General features: G+C 36.1%; 1 protein-coding gene across 4 annotated transcripts in view; it reads left to right on the plus strand.

Moving 5' to 3' along the window:
- ylpm1 (YLP motif containing 1) overlaps window positions 1-27,837 on the plus strand; it is a 139,963-nt gene that overhangs the window by 44,081 nt on the left and 68,045 nt on the right. For all 4 annotated transcript variants that reach the window (XR_003718576.2, XM_051920190.1, XM_051920191.1 and 1 more), the window contains exons 10-17: window positions 2,318-2,511; window positions 4,975-5,129; window positions 10,891-10,953; window positions 15,943-16,062; window positions 16,335-16,511; window positions 18,585-18,668; window positions 23,855-23,938; window positions 25,188-25,277. Coding sequence is in view for 3 of the 4 variants with exons in the window: in XM_051920190.1 (XP_051776150.1) it covers window positions 2,318-2,511; window positions 4,975-5,129; window positions 10,891-10,953; window positions 15,943-16,062; window positions 16,335-16,511; window positions 18,585-18,668; window positions 23,855-23,938; window positions 25,188-25,277 (967 nt within the window). In the remaining variant the exon portion in view is untranslated. The remainder of the gene's footprint in view (window positions 1-2,317; window positions 2,512-4,974; window positions 5,130-10,890; window positions 10,954-15,942; window positions 16,063-16,334; window positions 16,512-18,584; window positions 18,669-23,854; window positions 23,939-25,187; window positions 25,278-27,837) is intronic.

Consider the following 27,837-nt stretch of genomic DNA (forward strand, 5'->3'; position numbering starts at 1 on the left):
TCCTAACCACAAAATTCAGCACCTGAAGTTTGCAGATGAACATCTAAACAAGATTGATGAATTTTGGAAAGAAGTCCTGTGGACTGATGAAATCAAAATACAGTAATCCCTCACTATATCGTGCTTCGACTTTGGCGGCTTCACTCTATCGCGGATTTTATATGTAAGCATATTTAAATATATATTGTGGATTTTTTGCTATTTCGCGGATTTCTGCGGACAATGGGTCTTTTAATTTCTGGTACATGCTTCCTCAGTTGGTTTGCCCAGTTGATTTCATACAAGGGACGCTATTGGCAGATGGCTGAGAAGCTACCCAACCACAGCGCGTATTACCTATTAAATAAAACTCCTCAAATATATTGTGAGCACGGGGGCTGTTCGCACCCCTAGAAGATACGGCCGCTCCTCAAAAAACACTGAAAGATTACCTTCACATTGCTCTCTTCCTTGCTGGGCTTAAATGTGGCTGCTTTGTCAAGCGATATGCTTCCTGCATGGTGCTTTGCATACTTAAAAGATCAAACAGCACGTATTGATTTTTGATTGTTTGCCATTCTCTCTCTTGCTCTGACATTCTCTGCTCCTGAGGAGGGGGTGTGAGCAGGGGGGCTGTTCGCACCCCTAGACGATATGGACGCTCATCTAAAAATGCTGGAAGATTATCTTCACGTTGCTCCCTTTCTTGCAGCTGGTTTGTCATGCGATTCGCACCCCTAGACGATACGGACGCTCATCTAAAAATGCTGGAAGATTATCTTCACGTTGCTCCCTTTCTTGCAGCTGGTTTGTCACGCGATATGCTTCCTGCATGGTGCTTCGCATACTTAAAAGCTCGAACAGCACGTATTGATTTTTAATTGTTTGTTTTTCTCTGTGTCTCTCTCTCTCACTCTCTCTGACATTCTCTACTCCTGACGGAGGGGGTGTGAGCAGGGTGGCTGTTCGCACCACTAGACGATACGGACACTCCTCTAAAAAAATGCTGAAAGGCTACCTTTATATTGCTCCCATCCTAGCAGCTGCGTTGTCCGGCGGTGCTTTGCATACTTAAAAGCCCAAACAGCCCTATTGATTTCTGATTGTTTGCTTTTATCTCTCTCTCTCTCTCTCTCTCTCTCTGACATTCCCTGCTCCTGACACGCACTCCTTTGAAGAGGAAGATATGTTTGCATTCTTTTAATTGTGAGACAGAACTGTCATCTCTGTCTTGTTATGGAGCACAGTTTAAACTTTTGAAAAAGAGACAAATGTTTGTTTGCAGTGTTTGAATAACGTTCCTGTCTCTCTACAACCTCCTGTGTTTCTGTGCAAATCTGTGACCCAAGCATGACAATATAAAAATAACCATATAAACATATGGTTTCTACTTCGCGGATTTTCACCTTTCGCGGGGGGTTCTGGAATGCAACCCCCGCGATCGAGGAGGGATTACTGTAGAACTGTTTGGCCCAGATTGCAAAGGTATGTTTGGAGAAAAAAGGGTGCTGAATTCCATGAAAAGAACATGTCTCCAACTATTAACCATGGGGGTGGGATTGGTCATGCTTTGGGCTTTTGTTGCAGCCAGTGGCACAGGCAATATGTCGTTGGTAGAAGGAAGAATGGATTCAAATAAATACCAGCAAATTCTGGAAGCAAACTTCACACCATCTGTTAAAAAAAAAAAAAGTTGAAGTTAAAAAGATGATGGGTCCTGCAACAAGATAATGCTGAAAAACACACCTCAAAATCTACAATGGAATACCTGAAGAGGTGCAAGCTGATGGTTTTGCCATGGTCCTCACAGTCCCCTGACGTAAACATCATTGAAAATCTGTGGATAGATCTCAGAAGAGCAGTGCATACAGGACAGCCCACGAATCTTGCAGAATTAGAAGACTTTTGCAATGACACATGGACAAAAATACCCCAAGTAAGAATTGAAAGACTTTAAGCTGGCTAAGACAATTGTTCACAAGCTTAGATACTTGCCAAACGGGGTGTTGCTAAGTATTGACCATGTTGGGTGGCCAAACCTTTTTGTACCTGTGAATAATGGAAATTAAAAATGTAATTTTGCTTATAATATTAAATAAATGTGTCATCTTTTAACTTTGCCTTTCTGCTCACTTAACTATTCACAGTAACAGACATTTTAAGCAAGAGTGTCCAAATGTGTGCATGACACAGTATATATATTATAAGAGAGTTTGTGGCACTGGGATTTGATTGGTCACAACACAGGCTTATTTTTATCCCTTGTAATTTTGAAAAATGTTTATTTAGTCTTACCACTGATTACATTACCAGTTTTTATTTGTGAATTTATGTTCAGGTTGCCTCCAGGTTCTACTTCTAGATCTGGAATGTACAGAGATAGGGATGGCAGGGATAGCAGAGACCGAGAACGAGAAGGCAGAGAAATCAGGGAGAACAAGGATCACTATGGCAGGCCTGGTTTTGAGAGACCACATTTTGAACGTGGACCTGATCGTCCTCCTTATGAGCATAGCCTTCCTGGTTATGCAGGTATGTTTATATAATATCTGCTTTTTTTCCATTTTATAATGTAACTTTCACTGTGGGATTGAGGGAATCACAACTGTTTAAAAAAATCTGTCAAGGATTAAATTTATAAATTGTGAAGGTAGTGGTACTCTTTAAAGCTGATTAAATAGTTTTAATCAGCTCTTTATAGCTGATTTCTAGTTATATTACATTTTACTATGAGTTCAGAGAATAAAATACATGCTTTGTACAGTTGTGAGTGGCAACTGTTTGAATGAAGGTGTGAAAATAACAGCGAGATATCTTGCTGGGTAATAACATGACAATCCAAATACCAAAGAAGAAACCAGGTAAGACAACAATGTCTGTTTTTTCTTCTCTGCACATGATAGAAGGGGGTTACAGTTCTTCTTCCGTTTGTCCATCTATTGTGTAACCTACTAGTCCAAGATTTAGAGTTTCAGAACTTATCCATTTGACAGATACAACTTACGTGAGGCAGACCCCTCTAATGATCAATATCGAACATATTACTGACCACATGGAATGCAGCTGCTAAAATAACATGCTTTACTTTTTGCTAAAACTGAAGTTAATCAGAACAAGGTATTTATTACCAGAATGTCATAAAAGCAGATAAAATGTATATGTCACATTTTCTAATGGTATGAGAGAGACTGAGATGCAGCTTTCAGTTACAAATATGTAACTGCAGTTAAAGCCAGTTTTATCTATGATTAACTCTGGATAATTAAAATACCAAAAGAGCAGGTCACACATAGAAATTTTATTATAATTATAATTATAGTATTATAGTATCATGGTGTAATTTAATATTCATAATACTAAATAATAAAACAATTACAAAAGAATGAATGTATCCATGCAATATTTATTACATATTTATCAAAATAGGATGAGAATTCCTGAGTGGCAGTTACACAATATATTCAGAAAAATTAAAGGACAGTAAGGAAGAAGAACATATATATGTCTCATTAGAATTCAATAAAGGTTAACAAAAGGTTTATGGTGTTTGAACAGTACATTTCACAAACATAAATAAACAATATCTAATAATATGCATTTGTTTTCAAATCATAACATGAAAGCTGATACACATAAACAAAGGCAAGAGAGGAGAAAATATATAAAAAAAATAAATAAAATAAAAACAAAGTTTAATACTGAACTGTTTATAAAGTGAGAATATGCAAACAAAAGGCAAGAGAATAAAAATACTTTTAAAACCATCAAAAATGAAAACTAAATTAAGAAAATTAAGTTTAAAAGGTGGCTAAACTGGAGCTGAACAGTAAATAATTGTTTAAGGCAAAGTCACGATATGAGCATATGAGTGTATACTGAAATAATAGTCTAAATCTTCCTGACAATAAATGATAATTCTGTTTATATTGTCTCAATCTGAGAAGCTAGTGTTTACAGTTCTGACGCCTTATGTGGAGGTGGTCATCCCTTACTCACTGGTAGAAACTGATATGTGCAGATTTGTACATCCAGGGAACACAAGTACAAAATTTTTTTTTATAACTTTTATGTCCCAACTCCTCACAAATCCAAATTTCACACAAGTGTAATTGTATGCATACAACAAAAATAACTGAAGTGACTGACGTTGATCCTAAGTGAGCAGATGATAGCCACTGGCATTTGCATAGCTCTGGATGCACCAAAGTAAGGAATCTGATCATTTAGGAGGCATATTTGGAAAAATAACCCAGCAAACTTTTTATAGGAATTTTGAAATCATGAATTGATTTTTAAATGTAAATTGTGATCTGTGGAGACGGATATTAAAAGAAAAATTAGAGATTTGAAGAATTAAATCATGAGTAATGACACTTAATTTTAATTAAAATACAGTGTATGTTAATGTTAATTTTCCGTATGCATTATTAAATGATGTAAAGTTCACAACCTCAAATGTCAAACCTGACACACTGATTTGTTGACCATGCTCATGTGTTTGTAAATGAGATGTTATAAATGACAAAATCTGGAATATACTTAGATTTACCAGTTCATGTGACACCAATATAATGTTTGTATTTTTTTTAGTTTGGATTTTTAAAATGTAATTATTTTTTTAGTTTGTTTTTTAAAATTTAAAGATATCAGTCAAATTTAGTATGTGTACATGTTGAGATATATCAGGTAGTCCATGTTGATGATGTCATTCATTTTTATTATTTAAATGTCTGTTATGTAAACTCAGTGATTCATTTTTTATTGCTTATTCATTATTTTTCTTTCTTTATTCAGTTTGTTTTTATTTTCTTGCATCTGTCTTTGACATCTTGTACAGTACTTATAAATGTTATTTATAAACCAATGCTGAAAATCCCTCCAGAGCATTTAAAACTCCCATATTTAAAGAATAATTAATAATGAATGCTGTTAAAAGTGAAATTCAAGTACTTTTATTAATCCTTTTTTTTTTTTTTCCTGTCATCAAAAATTCAGGTGAAAAACGTGTTTACCCAGAGGAGAGACCACCTGTACCTGTTCCCCCTGTACCCCACCCACCTCCACCTCAGCCACGGGTAGAGAAAAAGCCAGAAATGAAGAATGTTGATGATATCCTCAAACCTCCTGGCAGAGAGAGTCGCCCTGAGAGAGTGAGCATTTTGGTGATGCTTTGATGTAAACTAATATAATATCATAAAAAAAACCTCTAATTATTTGTATAATAGGTAATATTTCTTTATAGTTGTAAACATATAGAATAAAGGCTATAGTATCCACCACCTAATAAATGAAAAACATTTCCTGTGAAATTTTATGACATGGTGTATGATACAGTATTGTGATATTTGCATGCATGTTTGTGACTTCCTCTGTACGCAAGTCTCCCTTGCTGCTTCTGTGTTTGGCTTGTTGAGAACTGCTGCAGTGAACCTCTTATTTTAACATCGTTCCTTTTGATAATATGAGTGTTTTTCATGAGTGTTGTATTTATGCCAGTGTTAGATTGTTGTCTTATTATTCCATGTTCTTTGTTTTAATTATCTTTGCCTTAAAGTTGGTTTCTCCTTAGTTGCAAAAGTTCATTAACATTTGCACAGGCATACATTCATCCACAGTAGGCATGTACAATTTTCCTGAAGTTGAACTACCTGTACAGTCACCTGTAATGCTTTTTGTTTTCAGTTCTTTGGGCCTGAAGTTTCCCTTCATTTTATCTAACAGCAGCATTCTAGGAACCCTGTTTTGCCTGAGAGCTTGATGTTTTACTAAGAGGCTATTATCACTTGCCTTTTGTTGTATATAATGTATTTGGTAGTCTTGTTGTGCATGCTCAATATTATAAAATCGTAAGACCCAAATAACTTCATCATCATTTTCTTTTTTCGGCTGCTCCCATTAGGAGTCGTCACAGCAAATCATCTTTTTCCATATTCTCCTGTCCTCTGCATCTTGCTGTTTTACACCACCATCTGCACGTTCTCTCTCACCACATGCATAAACCTCCTCTTTGGCCTTCCTCTTTTCCTCTTACCTGGCAACTCCTTCCTTAGCATCCTGTTCCCAATATAATCAGCATCTCTCCTCTGCATATGTCCAAACCAGTACAATCTCGCCTCTCTGACTTTATCTTCCAACCATCCAACATGAGCTGACCCTCTAATGTACTAATTTCTAGTCTTGTCCATCCTTGTCACATCCAGTGCAAATCTTAAAATGTTTAACTCTGCCACTTCCAGCTCTGTCTACAGTTTTTTGGTCAGTGGTACTGTCTCCAACCCATATACATAGCTGGTCTCACTACTGTCTTGTAGACCTTCTCTTTCACTCTTGCTGATACCCATCTGTCACAAATCACTCCCGACACTCTTATCCACCCTGCCTGCATTCTCTTCTTCACCTCTCTTCCACACTCCCCTGTACTGTTGATTCCAGGTATTTAAACTTATCCGCATTTGTCAACTCTACTCCCTGCATCCTCACCACTCCTCTGACCTCCCTCTCATTTACACACATGCATTCTCTCTTCTTCCTACTGACTCTCATTCCCCTCCTCTCTATAGTATAACTCCACCTCTCCACCTGCTGTACATCTTTCCCAGCTCGGTCCCTCTGTCTAGCCAATCAGTACAGGTCTACTATCTGCATCTCTCTGACTATCCCAATTCTTCTTCGCCAACCTCTTCCTCTGTATACTCTCTTGTACTTTCTCATTCCACCACCAGATTTCCTTTTCCCCCCTACCTCTGTCCAGATGTCATACCAAGCACCTTTCTTGCTGTCACCCTTACTACTTCTGCTGTAGTTCCCCAGCTGTCTGGTAACTCTTCACTGCCACCTAGTGCCTGTCTTACCTCCTCCCTGAAGTCAACCTTGTATTCTTCCTTTTTTCAACTTCCACCATTTACCCATGTGCATCTTCATCCACTCTTGTACGTCACCCTATATTCCTCCCTCTTCTTAAAATACGTGTTCATGTGACGATGTGGGTTCAGCTCCGTGCTCCCATCCTCTGTTAGGGAGCCCTTGAACCCAACACCGTCTGTAATGTCACCGATGAGCTAGACAGTGAGGCAATAACAATGGAGCAAGGGGATGATGTAAAAATGTGCAGAGTGCTTTTATTAAACAAACAAAACGAGCGTTCAAACAAAGTGCAGCAGTGCAAAGTTCAATAAATAATCCATAAGAAATGTGGAGGTTAAAATCTATAAATAGAAAAAACAATCCCTTAAAAGCAGAGTAGGGGTGGGCAGTATGACCAAAAGTCTATATCACGGTATTTTTCTAAATTATCCCAGTTTCACGGTATTTGACGGTATTTTTTTCCCATGCATGAGTGTATCTTAAACAAATTTTCCACTGCAATTACTGGCTAAGAATAACCTATTCCACTGTCAAGAGCATTGTATATTGTACAAAAAAAACATTTTAATGTGCACATAAGTATTAATACAGGTTTGCATTGCCCCATAAAGTGATACTTTTCAAGGGGGTGGCACTAATGAAGAGAAGGAAATCACATTGCGTGACAGATGCAGTCAAAATATAGAACCTTGTTATTTAACAAATTTTGCAAAAACTTAAATTATAATTTTGACAACATATTTTCAACCATCCAAAAAGGTATTTATACTTAGGAAAATATCCAGAAGTGCTTGTCAAAAGTTGTATTGCACTGAACTGTACAATAAATAAATATTTTTTGTAAAACAACTACACTTTCTGTTAATGTTAACAATCTCTGTCCACTGACACATTAAAGTGACTTTTTAAACAACTTTACCATCATTAAACTGCATAATATTTAAACTAATAAATAATAACAATAAAATAAATAATTGTATTATTACTGATAGTTGCACTATTACTTCAAGGCTTCAAAAGCCCAGGTGCATTACACAGTATTCACCAAATTAAAATAAAATAAAACAAGTGCAATCTTGGTGATGACATCTTTACCAACTGAACTATCATTTAGGCAAACTGCATTAATATGGACCTTGCTTCAAGCTAAGCTATATACATAAATAATACAACTGCAACTTGCATTTATAATTGTATTTGTGGTACAGCCCTACGGAATCGTATTAGGGTCACAGTGAAGAAAAAAAAATACGGACACAGGGAAGAAAATAAAACTATACATCGAGAATAAAGTCGACATTTCCACTCTATTCTCATAGTTTATAATTAAAGTAGAATATCGTAAACTAAACTTCATCCTAAAATCATTTTTTAATTTACTAGATTTTCTCAAACCCCGTCATAAGTTAATGTAGCACATTAAATGCTTTGTGTTGTGTTCCCCGACCCAGTTGTTAATCACTACGCTTCTTAAACTGACTTCCTCCGCACTAAGAGGAGACAACGATCACCATACAGAATCCATTCACTGTATGATATTCCTGCTCTCTGAAAATTTAGAATTTATATCAAGTATTTATTTATATCAAGTATTTATCTTGGCATTCCAAATGTTCAGAGAGCATGAATATCATGTGAATGGATTCTGTGCGGTGATCGCTGCCGGTGCCGGTGCCTCCTCGTAGTGCAGAGGAAGTCAGTTTAAGAAGCTCAGTGAACACTTAACACAAAGCATTTAATGTGCTATATAACTTATGACGGGGTTTGAGAAAATCTAGTAAATTAAATATTCATTTTACGATGAAGTTTAGTTTACGATGTTCTACTCTAATGACAAAGTACGAGAATAAAGTCAACATGTCGTCACAATATTACACAATACCCAGGTACATTACACTGTATTGAAAACAAATAAAACAAGTACAACTTGGCTTGCAGTATTATCCAGTAGTATAGAAACAGTGTTTACACATCTGACCTTTTAAAACTAAAGCATCTCCAGGCGACAGACGTGACTTATTTTTTTCGGCTCTCTGTCCATTTTCACCGCGCGGCATATCTATGCTACCGCCCACTATTTGGTGGTGTAGCAGTGAAAAAGAGCCCTAGTGCAACAAATCTGTGTTTAGTGGTGTAGCAGTGAAAAAGGTCCCCACTTGAACAGTTTCCCGCTGCGCCACGTTCCGAACGTCGTTTAGGCAATTTAAACCGGTGTTGCGGCATAAGAAAAATCCATATCATAAAAAAAATAAAAAACGGTTTTCGGTATGAACCAGTATACCGCCCAGCACTAAAGCAGAGGTTAAAACGTTGTGCAGGAAGCTGTCTTTTAAAAATCCGATGCATCCTTCTACTACTGCTGGTGGCTCCCCTGTTTCACCCAAATGGGTCCCGCAACAGAGGAGTCACCCAAGCTGCAGCTGACCTGCTCTGCCTACTTCGGCTGTTCGGTTTTGCCTTACCGATCCCTGGCTCCGGCAGGCTCCTCCAAACAGTGACTTGGGATCCCCCAACGACCAGGGCTCACACGCTGGGGAATCCACGTCCCAAGTCCCAACTCCCACTGCCTTCCGGGAGAGTCATCCGCCTTCCAGTCACTCCCGTCCTTCATAATAAAAAAAAAAAAAAAACTCAGCAGGAGCGACCACTACTTCTGCTCCTCAGGTGTCGGCCAAACACCCAAGCACCCTGTTCAGCCGCAACGCGAGCCTGCCTACACTCGCTCGCTCGCTCTTCTGCACCGTCTTTCTCTCTTTCTCCATTGCTTCCTACAACCTCCGTTCTTTCTCTTTCCTTTTTTTTCTTTCTTGTTCATCCACTTCTTTCTCTTCTCCTAGCCGACTCGCGCTTCTATAAATGCCGAGAGGACATAGCAGCTGCAGCACATTAGCAGTCTCAGGAACAATCGCGGATGTGGGAAGTCCCTCACCTGTGCACTTAGGTGAGAAACGCCCACACCGCAGATCGCCCTGAGACCCGCTACAGCCACCACGCCCCTTCGCTAAACCGCGAGCGCGGTGATTCTTTATTTAAATAAAACAACTGGCCTTTGCTAAGAGAGCTGTGGACCCACAACACCGCAGTTCACCACAGCCGTACTTTATCCAACTCACTCTAAAATTCTTCATTGTCATCCATCGCACACCTAACTTGCAGGGTATGTGCACTAACAACATTCATCATCACACTTTCAATTTCATAATCATCACTCTGTCCACCTCCAAAACACTCTTGACATACTTCTCCTTTAGAATAACCCCTACCCCATTTCTCCTCCCATCCATACCATGATAGATCAATTTGAATCCACCTCAGGTCCACCTGGCCTTACTCCCCTTCCATTTAATCTCTTGCACACGCAATATATCAACCTTCCTTCTCTCCATCATATCAGCCAACTCTCTCCCCTTCCCACTCTTGCCGCCAACATCTAAAGTTCCTACCCTCACTTCCACTCTCTTACCTTCTTCCTCTCCTTCTGCTTCTGTACACACCTACCCTCTCTTCTTCTCCTCCTTCGGCCATCAGTAGCCCAATTTCCTCCAGCACCCTGTTGGTTAAAAGTACCGGCTGGCGGCTGTTATTAACCTGGGCCTCAACCAATCCAGTATGGAAATCTGTATTGTTGTCTGCATATTAATCTGGCAAAATTTTACACCTGATGCTCTTCCTGATGTAACCCTCCCCATTTATCTGGGCTTTGACTAGCACGCAGATACAGACTGGTTTGTGCATCCTCTTTGGCACAGTTAGACCGAAAAAACTCATGCAGATATAATAATCTGTCAGATTAATGTACTGTATGTTCCTATCCAGTCAGAGGTTTTGGGACATTTTGTTCATTTTCTGCTGTATATTCTTTGTTTCCATTTTAATATAATTTTTGCAACTTTTGTATAATCATATATCTAGAAAATATCAGAAAATGTTTTATTTTCAGCTTTTATTTTATTGGATAGATTTGTCTTTTGTAGAATAGCTTTTATTTGGAAGAGCTTTTGCAGTTTTATTTTCTTGTATAGATTTACTATAGTTCTCATTTCCTAGATTGTTATCATAATGAGAGGATTGCCAGGAAGTGGAAAAACACATGTTGCCAAATTAATTCGGGTAAGTGAAACTCAAGCTATGTTCTTTACATTTACTTAATAACAACAACAACAACATTTATTTATATAGCACACTTTCATACAAAAAGTAGCTCAAAGTGCTTTACATAATGAAGAAAAGAAAAATAAAAGACAAAATAAGAAATTAAAATAAGACAACATTAGTTAACATAGAAAAGGAGTAAGGTCCAATGACCAAGGTGGACAGAAAAAACAAAAAAAAAAAACTCCAGAAAGCTGGAGAAAAAAATAAAATCTGTAGGGGTTCCAGGCCACGAGACCGCCCAGTCCCCACTGGGCATTCTACCTAACATAAATGAAATATAAATAGTCAACATAATTTTAACAATACTGTGTAGCAGAAATTAAAATATTTGCGTTCCCATAAAAAGCAAAGGCAATTTTATAATATGGACAAAAACATCAAATAACCTCTCAAACAAGCAAAGTTCTTTCGGATATGTTAAATTTTTGAGTGGTCACAACAGTAAAAATCATATAGTACAGGGGTGGGCAAAGTCATTCCTGGAGGGCCGCAGTGGCTGCAGGTTTTTGTTCTAACCCAATTGCTTAATAAGAAGCACTTATTGCTCTAGAAACACTTCTGCTTCATTTTAGTTATCTCCCCCATTAAGATTTTGAACCCTTATTGCTTATTTAAGTCTTAAACAGCTGCATTCTCGGTTTTTAATTGCTCCTTATTAGCAATAAGATGCAAATGACAAAAGAAACCAGCAGTTATCCATTTTGCTTGTTACCCTTTACACCTGTGTGTATTTATCGTGCACTATTTGGTTTAATTAAATACTTGGAAGGAAAGAGAAGAGAAAAAAGTGAAGGACTGAGAATTACCCATCCATTTTATACTTCAGCGTATTTGGCTGATATCCTTAGAATGGATAAAAAAATCTAGGATATGAGAATGACTTGACATAGCAGAGTTAAAGCACTAATAAGCCATGAAATGTAATTATTGGCAAGGATTGTTTTCTAATTAAGCAACTGGGTTGGAACAAAAACCCGCAGCCACTGCGGCCCTCCAGGAATGACTTTGCCCACCCCTGATATAGTAAATTGGGCTTTTATTTGTTTCATCATATCAAAAAAAATCTAAATTCTCTCATTGTACAGTCCTGTAATCCACCACAAGTCAGTGTAGTTATAGTCAAAGTGTCTTCTGCATCCCTGCCACCACATAGGATATTTTCCACAGCAGGCTTCTTGAGGAGAGTTCTATAAACAATTCATTATTCACTGGATACTAATTCCATATTACATTTCATGAATAACATGTTTGCATTTGGGTGAAAGATTTACAGAAAATTAAAGTAAGGTATGGTCTGCATTTGAATGTACAGCAATAGCACAATTTAGAAATGCTGAGGCATGTTAAGAGCTTTCTTCAGAGTGGAGAACCACTAGATTTGGATAGATTTTATTCAGAATGAGTATATGTGAAAGATCACAAAGAAAAACTTTTGAGGACTTTTAATTTCTGGAATGTAGTATAAGAACTGTTATCTCTTATTTAAAAAAAAAATATCTTGTAACAAGACGTGATCTTCCTCCAAAGATTTTCTATGGGGTTGAGATCTGGAGACTGGCTAGGCCACTCCAGGACCTTGAAATACTTCTTACGAAGCCACTCCTTCGTTACCTGGGAGTTGTGTTTGAGATCATTGTCATGCTGAAAGACCCAGCCACGTTTCATCTTCAATGCCCTTGCTGATGAAAGGAGGTTTTCACTCAAAATCTGACGATACATGGCCCCATTCATTTTCCTTTACACGGATCAGTCGTCCTGGTCCCTTCGCAGAAAAACAGCCCCAAAGCATGATGTTGCCACCCCCATGCTGTACAGTAGGTATGGTGTTCTTTGGATGCAACTCACGAGTAGAGTTTTTACCAAAAAGTTCTATTTTGGTTTCATCTGACCATATGACATTCAGTCTTCCCAGCTGGTGCAGGTCTACAATTTTGTTTCTGGTGTCCTTTGACAGCTCTTTGGTCTTGGCCATAGTGGAGTTTGGAGTGTGACTGTTTGAGGTTGTGGACAGGTGTCTTTTATATTGATAATGAGTTCAAACAGGTGCCATTAATACAGGTAATGAGTGGAGGACAGAGGAGCCTCTTACAGAAGAAGTTACAGGTCTGTGAGAGCCAGAAATCTTGCTTGTTTGTAGGTGACCAAATACTTATTTTCCACCATAATTTGCAAATAAATTCTTTAAAAATCAGACAATGTGAATATCTGGATTTTTTTTCTCATTTTGTCTCTTATAGTTGAGGTATACCTATGATGAAAATTACAGGCCTCTCTCATCTTTTTAAGTGGGAGAACTTGCACAATTGGTGGCTGACTAAATACTTTATTTGCCCTACTGTATATAGATATTGTAAGTCTTTAAAGTTCAAGTCGGAGACTAGTAGAAGAATTGAAAGATTTGTTGTTTGGTGAAAGTGAAATCCACAAACACTACTGGCAAAATATATGCGTCTACAATAATCTTTTCGCGTTAGCATCATTCAATGCACAAAACATTGATTTACACAATAATGGACCATATGCTATGAGAATCTGTGTTCCCGCAACAATTACAGCTACGACAAGTTTAATTTAGAAAAAAAACACAATTTGGTCAGGTGTATCTTTATGATCACAGAGAAGCGATGCAACATAGAATCGAAAGAGTTAAACGATCCGACGTAATAGACATTATACCGCCAATAATGGATACAAATCCAAACGTCCAAAAGTATTGCACTTTATGAGAAATTTATCAGCTAAACACGGACAAAGAAATTTTCTTTGGATTTCTATATGAATCCAAAAGATCAGTCGCATTTATAATAAACCCACATGTGACTAATTGTCAGCGATAATAATTTCGAAAGTCGGAGATATCAAAGACAGAGTAGATATTTGTGTATGTCCAAAGGCAAAGTATGATTCGTCATTTACTGTATGTCAAATACATCAACACATGCCGACCCTTTACTCTTTCCTTTGCTTTTCCCAGATGGTGTAACAGGATGGTTGTACAATATGAAACAAATGCATTCAGAAAAACGAATAACACCCACACAATATTTTGGGTCAAAATTAGCAATACGTTCCCATGTATTTAACCCACTTCTATCAACTCAACGTCTATCACAACATTACATTATTATTGCGTATTTAAAAGTTGCAGCTAATCGTCTCTTCTTTATTAAATTGAATCAAGCTAAACTTAGAACAGAACATATGCAAGGTTTCATTGATCGCGTTCAAAATTCAAATATCAATAGTTCAGACGAATTCAAAATAGGTAAAGCAGTAATATCAAGGTAGGCCAAGAGCATTGCAACAGTTATATCATGATGCAATGGCAATATCCAGAACTATCAGTCGGCCAGATTTATTTCTTACAATGATGTGCAATCCACAATGGCCAGAAATCCGCAACTTCTTGAGAACAATGCCACCGGCTACATTGGCTCTGGATATTCCCACTTTCATGTAGATTGTTTTATCAGAAAGTCTTATTTTTATTGAATGAAATCGAAATGGTATTCGGGCAAAAAGGAGATCTTGATATGACATTCATATTAAAACGTTTACAGTTTCCCGTGAGAATAGTTTTTGCAATGATAATTAACAAATCGCAAGCACAAATATTTGAAAAAGTTGGTTTATTTATAAGAGATGAAGAAACAATATTCACTCACGGGCAGTTATATGTTGCATTATCACGCTGTAAGACAAAACAAGGAATCAAAATTCAATGCGATCTTGAAGAAAAGTTAATTCCAAATATTGTTTTTACTGAAGTTTTAAAATAAAAAGTGAACATAAAGCATATGCAACAATTCCCATGAAAAAAAAAACACTTTAAATTGTATTTCCACAGGACCAAACCCGGGGGTTGGCGAGAAGGGGACGCAGCCCCCTAGTTTCAATAAAACATAAAATATTGTAAATTGTATTGTTGCATGTATTCAATTATCTAACCTTAATAATTTTTTTACAGCCAACTAACTATAGAAACTATTTAAAATATTTCTTAATATATCTATTAAGAATAGTTTAAAGATTTCAATTTTGCATTATTTCATCTTCCATGAGTTGTTTTATAGTCATTGCAGTATAATTACATTATATGTGTTATTATGTGTTGTGGAGTCACAGGCCCACAAGGTAGGGTTCATTTAGGTTTTAGTTATGTAGCATACAAATTTTAATTTTGTTTAAAATATGTAGAATGTAGATTTTGTTTGCACACTAGCCTGTTAAAAATTAGAGGGAACATTGTGATATATTTCACTTAATGTTAAAACTCCATTTTCCATTCCTAATGCATAATTTTTGTGTTATTTTTAAGCTGGGTGTCCCTCTTTAATTGTTTTTATTTGATTAGTATGGGTTGACTGTTGATTATGAAATTTGATCACAATTTTCATTCCTAATTTATTCTGTGTTTTCTGTAGCCTGTATCCATAATGTTCTTTTGGTAGAATGTACTTTTGTAAGTAAATGCACAAAAACACTGGATGGTTGTGAGTTTTCAATAGGTCTTCACTAACAATTGTTAGAAAACAGAACTATGTAAGTATGCACAAGCACTCTCAGTTGCTGTAACATGGGCATACCTTGCCCACGTCCAAAAAATGTATATATAATATATAATATAATATATAATAATATATAATATAAGTTAAAGTAGCATATTGCAGAGTACTAGGTATAACAGTAATAAAAATACCTTCAAATATGTGTTATTTTCCTTAATCTTCAATGTGCAACTGATTCAAGAAGCTTCAGTAAATTTCTTCAAAACGAAGTAAATCTTCAATGATTTGGGTAACTCTGAATGCAATGGATCACTAAAAATATGCTAAAATTAAAATGTTCTTAAAAGCACAAGAAAAAACCACCAAGGCTTTTTGGCTTGTACTTTATCACATGCTGATTTTCAACATGAAAATGTTCGGTTTTTTTCTGTTTTAGGATAAGGAAGTTGAATTTGGAGGAGCACCACCTAGAGTTCTTGGGTTGGATGACTATTTTATGACTGAAGTTGAAAAAGTGGAAAAGGACCCTGACACAGGGAAAAGAGTCAAAAAGAAGGTACATTTTGCCATAGTTCATGAGATTATTTTTCTTATTTGTATGAAGGTCACTATATATAATAGAAGACAATAAATTGGCTGTGTAGTTATTTTTGGTTAGTAGAAGATTAATAATGCATTAACTGCATCTCCAAAATTATATACTGAATAGCTAAATCTAATATATAACTAAATATAGTAATTCATTAATTTTGCATGATGGTTATCTGATGTTATTAGGTCATTTGAGATTACAGTTGTACAATATCTGATCTTGTTTTCTCGTAACAGGTTCTAGAATATGAATATGAGCCAGAAATGGAAGATACCTATCGAAGCAGTATGCTGAAAACGTTTCGCAAAACTTTAGATGATGGGTTTTTTCCCTTTATTATTATTGATGCCATCAATGACAGAGTGAAATATTTTGACCAGTTTTGGAGTGCTGCAAAAACAAAGGGCTTTGAGGTAAGATACTTGAGTAATATTAAATGTAAATGTGTTCTCAGCATTGATATATTGTGATAGATCTTTGTCAATCATACAACTTAACATTGGCCCCAGAAGTCCGGCTTTGGTCTCATTAGACCATAGAATCTTCATCCTAATTTTTAAACCTTCAGCTGAGATTTAATAAGTCATCTTGCATCTCTTCCTTACAAGCCAGAATATGAAGGGGTTGCATGAACGGATCACAAAAATCTACAAACCTGACCCATCTGTGACAGGCAAACTTGTTACTTAAATTGCTTTTAATACAGTGGCATATTCTTTGTGTTTTTACAAAGGAATTTTGACATATTACACATTATTACAAAGTAGAAAAGCTGTATTTTTATCTTTGCTGTAATAAATAAAATTTAACCAGTTTCAAAAGTGTATAAACAACAAGACTCTTCTCTCCACCTAGATTTTCTTGTGCTCTCTCACTTTCTCTCTCTCTCTGAAGAAGAGTGTAACAGACTGAGTCACCTGCCAGCACATCTTGAGGATGCAGTAGATCAAAGATTTTAGACAGGCCTTTTGGGGGAGGTGAAAATGTTCTACTCAGGCATAAACTGAGTTCTCATGCTCTGCATATTTTAGTAGTTACCATTAGAGTTCTCCCATCTTTGAGGACTTTGAGCTACTTTTTTGTATGAAAATGTGCTATACAAATAAATATTATTATTATTATTATCTTTCCAGTTCATTGTTTTCATGTGAATTTTCTGTCTGCATTTTGCGAGAAATGTCAGGTTGCTTCCCTGTTTGTTACCTGATCCTCACAAAAAGATTAGTCCTAGTTTTCCTGGAAAAAAAACTCACTGAACACCTTAATTGTGTATTGCATCACTAAAAAACATTGTGACTACAAATACTTTGTTTATTGCTACCTTGGTTATATACTAGTCAGACACAATGCTAAAACCACCTGCTGAATATTGTGTAGGTCCCCCTTGTGCCTCCAAGTGGCTCAGACCCATCAAGCCATGACCTTTGTAGATGTCCTCTTATATCTGGCATCAAGATGTTAGTAGCAAGTCCTTTTAAGTCCTGTAAGTTTGAATGTGGATCTCCATGGATCGGACTTGTTGTTCTAGCACATCCCACAGATGCTTGATTAGATTGAGATCTGGGGAATTTGAAGGCCAACTCATCACCTTGAACCATTTATCATGGCCCTCAAACCATTCCTGAACATTTTGTGCAGTGTGGCAGGGCAGGGTACATTTTCCTGCTGAAATAGGCCACTGCCATTAGGGAATACTGTTTCCATGAAGGGGTGTAGTTGTCTGCAACAGTCTGTAGGTAGGTTTTACGAGTCAAATTAACATCGACATGAATGCCAGGACCCACAGTTTCCCAGCAGAACATTGCCCAGAACATCACACTGCCTCTGCTAACTTGTTGCCTTCTCATAGTGTATCCTACTGCCATCTCTTTTCCAGGTAAACAATAGATCTTCTTCTTTTGGCTTCTCCCATTAGGTGTTGCCACAGCGGATCATCTTCTTCCATACCTTTCTGTTCTCTGCATCTTGTTCTGTTACACCCATCACCTGCATGTCCTCTCTCACTATTTCCATAAACCTTCTCTTAGGCCTTCCTCTTTTTCTCTTCCCTGGCAGCTCCATCTTTAACATCCTTTTCCCAATATACTCAGCATCTCTCCTCTGCACATGTCCAAACCAGCACAAACGATAGATATATGCTGTATATGACAGGATTCTGAAAGGAAGATGGTGAAGTAATAGTAAACAGATAAACTTGAAAAGTTAAGTCATGTAACAGATTAAGGCTGTGTTGATTTCTGAATGAGAGGTGGTTAGGTTTAAATAAACTGTGAACTATAAATTGTCAACTTCTTAACTACTTTGTCACTGTGAAAGGTAAATGCAAATTTAGACATTATTTTTAAAAATCTTTCAAACTTCTACTGTCTTTCCAAAATTGTTTTCATTATGGGGCTGTTTAACCTCATTATAATTACTTAAATGTTCTGCCAAAAAAACAATTGCTGTCTAATTGCATACAATTCTTATTTTTCTTGATTTATTAGGTGTATTTGGCAGAAATCACTGCTGACAACCAGACTTGTGCCAAACGAAATATCCATGGGCGCAAATTCAAGGACATTGCAAAGGTCTGAATTAATTTTGTAATTCTTTGTTTTTATTTACTTGCCAGTTTCTCACTAGGTAACAAGATGGTTCCAGTTGGCATTTTGAAAGGGTACAAATCCCATTGTGTGTGGCTGACACTCCACTAGTAACATAATTTAAATAGTCTTATTTTAGTATTTCTCTTTGAATTGTAACAACATTTATTTCTAAAGCACATTTTCTTACAAACACTGTGTAAGTGCTTTCCAAGATGGCAATGAAAATGTTTCATGAAAAAACAAAACAAATTGAGTAGATGAAAATAAGAATGAATAAAATGACATGCTGAAAATAGTACATAAGAATTAATCAAATATACAAGTTACAGAAAAAGTTAAGTCATTATATATGTGTGTTTTCTTTTTCTTCCTCAAGTCTCTAAAGGTACACTTATATGGTCAAGTGGCAGTGGAGGAAGGGGTGGTGTTCAGCAAAAAAAAAAAAAAAAACAGTAGTCATTAGAAGTGGTCATGATAACATCATTTTGGTACACCTTCCTCTGAATTCAACTACTTTGTTAGCAATGAACATTGTGTATAATTTATTATTTGAATACCACTGTATATTTTCTTTTTGTTAATCTTTAGTTTTTTTATTATTAAAAAATGCACACTATGTATGTGATAAAATGTAACATACAAGAAAGTGTGGGACATACAAGAAAACATGAAATGTGTCTTCTCAGTTACATTAACATAGACAAGAACAAAAAGCACAGAGATAACAGATTAAACTTTCACAAACTTCAGATGCATTTATGTGTTATAAACAATCTTTGGATAACTATTCTAACCTTTGTGGAAGGCTGAAATTACACAATTCACAGCCCCTAATGATGCAGATCTACAAATACAAAAAGAGTGCCCCACCCTGTGTGGGATTACTGGAGCCTCTGCCTCGAACCAGGCCTGGGGTGAGGGCCTGTAATAGGCAATTTAGCCAGAAGTGATAAAAGACCGAAACACAACAAAATAAAAAAACAGAATAATCCTACTTTGGAGAGAAAAAAGCACTAAGCAGGTAATAAATAAAAATGACTAGCCACCGCGCATAATTATTTATTGATGGGTGAACACTTCCTGAAAGGCACAGTTGTCCAAATGGGGTGGGTTTGAGGATACGACTGTAATTGAATGAAAAGATGGAACTCTGGAGAGAGCAACATACAATTGTCTGTGACTGAAAACTGGTTTTGGCAGATACAGGCATACAGTGCATCCGGAAAGTATTCACAGCGCATCACTTTTTCCACATTTTGTTATGTTACAGCCTTATTCCAAAATGGATTAAATTCATTTTTTTCCTCCGAATTCTACACACAACACCCCATAATGACAACGTGAAAAAAGTTTACTTGAGGTTTTTGCAAATTTATTAAAAATAAAAAAACTGAGAAATCACATGTACATAAGTATTCACAGCCTTTGCCGTGAAGCTCAAAATTGTAGCTCAGATGCATCCTGTTTCCCCTGATCATCCTTGATGTTTCTGCAGCTTCATTGGAGTCCACCTGTGGTAAATTCAGTTGACTAGACATGATTTGGAAAGGCACACACCTGTCTATATAAGGTCCTACAGTTGACAGTTCATGTCATAGCACAAACCAAGCATGAAGTTAAAGAAAGTGTCTGTAGACCTCCGAGACAGGATTGTCTGGAGGCACAAATCTGGGGAAGGTTACAGAGAAATTTCTGCTGCTTTGAAGGTCCCAATGAGCACAGTGGCCTCCATCATCCGTAAGTGGAAGAAGTTCGAAACCACCAGGACTCTTCCTAGAGCTGGCTGGCCATCTAAACTGAGCGATCGGGGAAGAAGGGCCTAAGTCAGGGAGGTGACCAAGAACCTGATGGACACTCTGTCAGAGCTCAAGAGGTCCTCTGTGGAGAGAGGAGAACCTTCCAGAAGGACAACCATCTCTGCAGCAATCCACCAATCAGGCATGTATGGTAGAGTGGCCAGACAGAAGCCACTCCTTAGTAAAAGGCACATGGCAGCCCACCTGGAATTTGACAAAAGGCACCTGAAGGACTCTCAGACCATGAGAGAGAAAATTCTCTGGTCTGATGAGACAAAGATTGAACTCTTCGGTGTGAATGCCAGGCGTCATGTTTGGAGGAAACCAGGCACCGCACATCACCAGGCCAATACCATCCCTACAGTGAAGCATGGTGGTGGCAGCATCATGTTGTGGGGATGTTTTTCAGCGGCAGGGACTGGGAGACTAGTCTGGATAAAGGGAAAGATGACTGCAGCAATGTACAGAGACATCCTGGATGAAAACCTGCTCCAGAGCACTCTTGACCTCAGACTGGGGCGACAGTTCATCTTTCAGCAGGACAACGACCCTAAGCACACAGCCAAGATATCAAAGGAGTGGCTTCAGGACACTCTGTGAATGTCCTTGAGTGGCCCAGCTAGAGCCCAGACTTGAATCCGATTGAACATCTCTGGAGAGATCTTAAAATGGCTGTGCACCGATGCTTCCCATCCAACCTGATGGAGCTTGAGAGGTGCTGCAAAGAGGAATGGGCAAAACTGGCCAAGGATAGGTGTGCCAAGCTTGTGGCATCATATTCAAAAAGACTTGAGGCTGTAATTGCTGCCAAAAGTGCATCAACAAAGTATTGAGCAAAGGCTGTGAATACTTATGTACATGGGATTTCTCAGTTTTTTTGTTTTTAATAAATTTGCAAAAACCTCAAGTAAACTTTTTTCACATTGTCATTATGGGGTGTTGTGTGTAGAATTCTGAGAAAAAAAAATGAATTTAATCCATTTTGGAATAAGGCTGTAACATAACAAAATGTGGAAAAAGTGATGCGCTGTGAATACTTTCTGGATGCACTGTATCTTTTTGAAAGTTTGGCCCTGTGCCTTATTAATTCATTGTGAAGGCCAATCTCACAGGAAATTGTCTGCGTGTAAAAGTAAAAGGCAAATTTGAATCTGATGGGGTCAGGGATATCCGAGGAATAAGTACAGTTTGTGAGGTAGCAGCTGCAATAGTTTTACACTCCAGTACATTGCGATGAATGGTAGTAACAGAAAGTCTTGTGCCATTACAGAGACTTCTTGCTGGCAGGAGGTTTCTGAGAAGCATGACGACTGAACCTATTTTAATTTTGAGTTTATGCGGAGGCATGCCAGTGGGAGTAAGACTGTTAAGAAATTCTTCGGGGAATGAAATTTGATCTGTGGGATCGTCTGTGATGATGGAGTCAACACTGGTGAAAGTTACTTCGTCGGTAGGGATAAGTTTCAGTACTTGTTCATTAAGGTGTAGTGAGTCTTCGTTGGTGACGCTTAATATAGCTCACGAACTGAGTTTTTCCAGAGTCACAGTTGAGAAGTCGATGTCGCCATATAGTTGTTGAACGGGATCAGAAATAAAAGGAAAACAATGTGAAGGTAATGGAAGTGGGAGGAGGGTTAGAGTTGGCGGGCGGGGCTCTGTCATGTGTATCCCATTACGCGGGAGGAGGGTTAGAGTTTATGTGGGGGCATGCCAGTGAAACTTGACTTGCAGGATCGTCTGTGACGATGAAGTCAACGCTGGTGAAAGTTACTTCGTCGGTAGGGATAAGTTTCAGTACTTGTTCATTAAGGTGTAGCGAGTCTTCGTTGGTGACGCTTAATATAGCTTGCGTATTGAGTTGCTCCGGAGTCACAGTTGAGAAGTTGATGTCGCCATATAGTTGTTGAACGGGATTAGAAATAAAAGGAAAACAATGTGAAGGTAATAGACGTGGGAGAAGGTTTAGAGTTGGCGGGCAGGGCTCGGTCATGCGTATCCCATGACGTGGGAGGAGGGGTAGAGTTGGCGGGCGGAGCTCTGTCGTGTGTATCCCATGGTCTCTGTCTTGCGTGCCATGGTCGGCTGCTTAGTGAATTGTTGGTGGGCGGGGCTGCGTCTTGCTTACCATGGACTTAGTGAATTATATATATAGATTGTATTACAATTTCAGTTTTGGTTTTGATCAAATAGAGTTCCTAGATTATCATTTTCATGCACCATTTCTAAACCCTCTTCTCACACTTAATTTAAGTAATGGCTTTCATTCTCCACTGATATGCATCATATAACCATAAAGATACCAGCATACTTTATAATGGAAAATTATTTTTTTTCCTCCCTCAGGTCTAATAAATGATTTAATGACCCTTAAAAATATGTTGCGTACCCCAGTTATCTGCATCTGATCGAAAAGACAATGCTGAATCAACAATTTGATAAGAAAGATTAACAGTACTATTGTTACATTTTTCATTCAATATGTGAGGCTGGGTAGTATTGAGCACTGATCAAAAAATACAGGAATAATACACTCACATAAGAGTCATTCTTATCAAGCAACATTTTGATATTCTGTAAGATAACCAGCAGTGATATCCTCTACACTTCTGTTTGCACAATTGGCAAACTAGTTAGTGCAGTTAAGAGACTTTGTGCACTTAGTGGAGAATGTTTCATTGTCATGGAGGTCAGGGCTACTGGCCTTTTATCATGTTGACTAGTTGGCCACAAAGCTAGTAGTGATCGAATGTTTTCAGAGTTTAGGTACAGTTCTGTAGCTGAAGGACCCAGTTACAAAAGCAAATGAAAAACGGGGGAGAAAGCTGCTTGGAGCAGATCTCTAGGAGCTGTCCCAATATGGTGTTTTGCTCCACTACTTTGTTGTGTCCTTAACTTGCCTATCTTGGTTACTTTAACCACAGGAATCAAGTCTTTAATAAAATGTATTTATTAGTAAAGAGCTAGGTCACCCTTTTCTTAAAATACACTTCTGTAATAATTATCAGACCTTTCAGGGCTAGATTTAGATTTTTACCTTTAAACTACCTCTTGACCAAAGTGTGTCTCTTTGTTGTAATGGACTTTTTAGCTGTAAAACTTGCATTCATTTGATTTAATTTTTATAGAGGGCATGATGTTTTAACCAGATAATTACAGTATTTGAAATGGCTGTAGCATTTAGCATTTTGTTGTTTGACCATTTCTTTTTTTTTGGGATAAGCGAGCTTTGATTTTTCACTGGAAAAAGTTTATCTGAGTGCTAGTTATCAAACAGTTAGTCAAATTCTTAGTTGCCCATGCCAATTCCTGTGTAAAGTCCAGTTTTATTTCAGTGCTAGTTGTTTATTTTTTCTATAAATGATATCTTTACAGATGGCTGACCATTGGGAGACTGCTCCCCGTCACATGGTGCGATTGGATATTCGATCCTTACTGCAAGATGCTGCTATTGAGGAGGTTAGTACTAGTGATTATTATTATTATTATTATTATTATTATTACTATTATTATTATTATTATTCTAAAGATCACCAAAAGATAAGAGGCAATTTTTTCAATATACTCTTTATATGAGTTCTTTTGTGACTCAAGCATGTTTTAATTTAAACTTTTGAATCACTGTTTTCTTTATAACCTTAAATTGTTTACTGCTTTTGCTTTTTCAGTTTTCATTGGTTTATAGATATTTTTACTGTAAATTAAATAACATCTAATAATTAAATTTTGTTTCCATTATTAATGCCTACTTGAACTTGAACTTGAACTTGAATTAATGTTGGTCTATATTTCAAACTAGCCTCGGTTCTTGGAGTTACCCACATTAAACATTTGTATTGTCATAATTCTTTCTTTGTAGTCTTTTTTTTTTAATTATAAATGATAATTTAATATATTACCTTTATACACATTTGTATAAAGAAAAGCAAGGAAGCAGAAATGTGTTACTTTTCTTAGGAAAATGAAGAAAACATGTTTGAGTTTCTTAATTCACCCAAACATGTTGAAATTAAGAAATACCTTAACCATAACATATATTCATGTAAAGTTCTGTCAAAAAAAGGAATAAATGAGAATGAAAATCTGCGTCCATAATGTACTAGGGCCACGTTTGTCTGTGTTACCCTGGATGTTTTGTAAAGTGTACTACTGTTGTTAAAATCCATGTTGTTAGATCCAGTAAGTTTTTTTTTCTTCTTCATATTTCTAGCATGTTTTAAAAAACAAGACCATAAATGTGCTAAACCTACTCTTGAAGTATGTTGTGAATACATTTATATATGTATCGATTTATGTATTTATGTAAAGAGCTTCTTTTAAAAGCCAAATTTCCCCTTGGGAGAAATTAATTTCTATATCAATCTATTTATCTAATGCATTTTAAAAACAAGGATGCAATAATGACATAGTCTGGTTTGTTTAAGATATTAATATGCTACCCAAGTGCCAGTATATGCATCACACTAGCAGGTATATATGCTTTTTTGGTGTTATCCTGATCAACTGCTGTTATACTGTACGTCCACTTGCACGCAAATGTTTTTTTTTATTTTAGTCTTGATTTCCATTGCTTGAAAAATAGAAAACTAATATTACATCTGAAAGTGCCATTCTAGTAGTTATCACTTGATGCTTGTAAATAGTCATTTCTTCACTATTTTAAGAATCTCTTACCTGCTTACAGTTGTGTTCTGCATTTTAAATACAGGTTGAGATGGAAGATTTTAATCCAGCTGAAGAAGAACAACAAAAAGATGACCCGAAAACTGATGGTGCTGAAGAGGAGGAAAGCGATCTGGTAGGATAAAATGCATTGTAGCGATACTGTGAATATCATTGCATTTATATTTGTTCTTCTTTCTGAATGTTTCATTTTCAAATTGAATATTTAAAGATACAGGAAATATTTTTAGTTTGAAATAAACCTGAATGTCACTACTGCTGGTCTTAATATTTTATTATTCTTCAATAAAACACCTCAATCTCATTTGAAATGTTACAACAACCTTCTCTTTATCCAAGTTTGCTTGAAATGTAAATGTTTTAATATTTAAGAAAAGCTATTATTGTGGCTGGCAAAATAATGGTAATTTTTGGAAATAAAAATGTTAGTTAGTTTTTAATAATAGTAATGCAAACCCCAAAAAATAAAATATATTTGGTTTCATCTCATCATTTGAATGCTGCAAGTAATTTCTTTTAGAGCTTAGCATATTACAGTATTTTCTGAAACTGCTTTCTACCAAATTAAATTACAATAATAATAAAATAAAAGTGTGTGTGTGTGTGTGTGTGTGTGTGTGTGTGTGTGTGTGTATATATATATATATATATATATATATATATATATATATTATATTCTGCATTAAAATATTTATATACATAAATTTTGCTCAGAAATAATATCTGAGATAATATAAGAAACACTAGTATAGTCTTTATATAATCCGAAATGTGAAAAACATTAAACCTTTAAAATTTTTAAAGAATTAAAATTCTCAAAGGATTAAAAATAACTGTTGCTACCAACTTATAAAGCTAATTTAAAGATATTCGATAAGAGATTCTAACTTTGTCATCAATTTAGGAAATAATTTATTAGAGATACTTAACAGGTTTTGATTACAAACATTCAGACATTATTTAATTAAAAACTACATATATATGTAAGTATGTATAGACTGTGTGTGTGTGTATGTGTGTGTGTGTATATGTATATATGTAATATAAATATTTCTAATGTCTTATAAAATTCAGTCTCTAATCTTCTGAAAGTACAGTTCTTTAAACTTCATTTCTTGTACCTGGCAAAGAATGTTTCCCTTAAGTAAAAGTTACTTGTTTAATTGATATAAACCAGTTAGAACAAAATAAACCTATTGTATATAAGGACATTCTAATATGTAAAAAAAATTCTCTGAAAAATTAGTGTAATTGAAACTTGTAGTAAATTGGTCTAGGTTTGGTAGTCAGACAAGTGAATGATATAGCCAAAAAATGTTTACTGTCCCTTAAAATGGGTTTAATTACTGTTTATGTACATTTTTATATATTTTTTCCTGAAACTTCATGAAGCCTGCACTCTATTTTCTGAATAAAATGGTGGTTAATACAATGGTAAAGAAATGTCTGTCAAGTTACAGAATGAAGGTCTAAGCAATAATGTTGTTTTCCATTAGCTTTACAGACACCTGCAATGCAGTTAATTTTTTAAACTAACTTGCTTTATGCAAAACTGTTTAAATTCATTATTATTTATTTTATGGAAGACACATTTTTAACCGTATAAACTCTTTTCAAATACTGCCTATGCCATAAGTAGGTAGGAGTTATATAGTACTTTTTTATGAAGCTGCATTTATTAAAAGTTGTTTTTGCCTAATTGCCTTCTGTAGTGAAAAACTTAGTTCTCCAATGCTTTTCTTTTTCTTCAGTTAAAAATACCTGAATGATAAATTGCTACTAGCAAATCTGAATGACTCCATTCATTAAGATGCAGTCCTTTCCTTTTCTCACAAATATAAATTCTGTAGGAAGAGAAAACCTTTGTTTTTGATAATTGAAAATGGTATTAATAAACTTATTAAGCAAACATTGTATTTTTCTTAAAGGTATAGCCCTCTGAAATATTGTATATTTCTAAAGGAAGAGAACTACTTGAATTTTTAATTTCGTTTTTTTTTTTTAAAATGCAAAGATTTGTTTTTTGCTTGGTGTAGCAATTTCACAGTCCCTGTACAAGTCTGGTATTTAATGTATTTTCTTATGGGAGCTCTGATGTGTTGCTTTCTGGAGTGATTGTTTTTAGATTTAACCAAACATCGTTTAGGCTGCTGCTGCTCATTTTTTATAATAATGATCTAAGAGAAGTTACAAGATTTGTCAATGTTACACCTGAGAACATGACAATACTGGGCTTGGCAATTTAACTGTAACTTCTTTTTTCTAGCATTATTTGAAGGCAATCACTATTGTGGGTATCAGTATACACACAATTTCTGTCTTATGTTAATATTGTGCAAAAAAATATGCTAAGAAGTATGTTCCTTCAGAATTGATGTTTATTATGTTGCAATATTCATAAAAAATGGTGAGATGTTTATAAAGTTATTTTTTTGATTTGACAGGAATAATGCTGTATGCATTATTCACATTATAATGTGTGTGTGTATGTGTGTGTATATATATATATATATATATATATATATATATATATATATATATAATTAATTATACAGCTGTTGTAATTTTTTTTACTTGCATTAGCAATTTGAAAATTAGAGAGAGATGGCTTGTGTGTACTGTGCACCCTAAGCTGGAATATATCACTGTTCAGTTCCTATCCTGTGTTTTCTGTT

This window comes from Erpetoichthys calabaricus, chromosome 16, assembly GCF_900747795.2.
Source record: "Erpetoichthys calabaricus chromosome 16, fErpCal1.3, whole genome shotgun sequence".
Classification (NCBI taxonomy): Eukaryota; Metazoa; Chordata; class Cladistia; order Polypteriformes; family Polypteridae; genus Erpetoichthys; species Erpetoichthys calabaricus.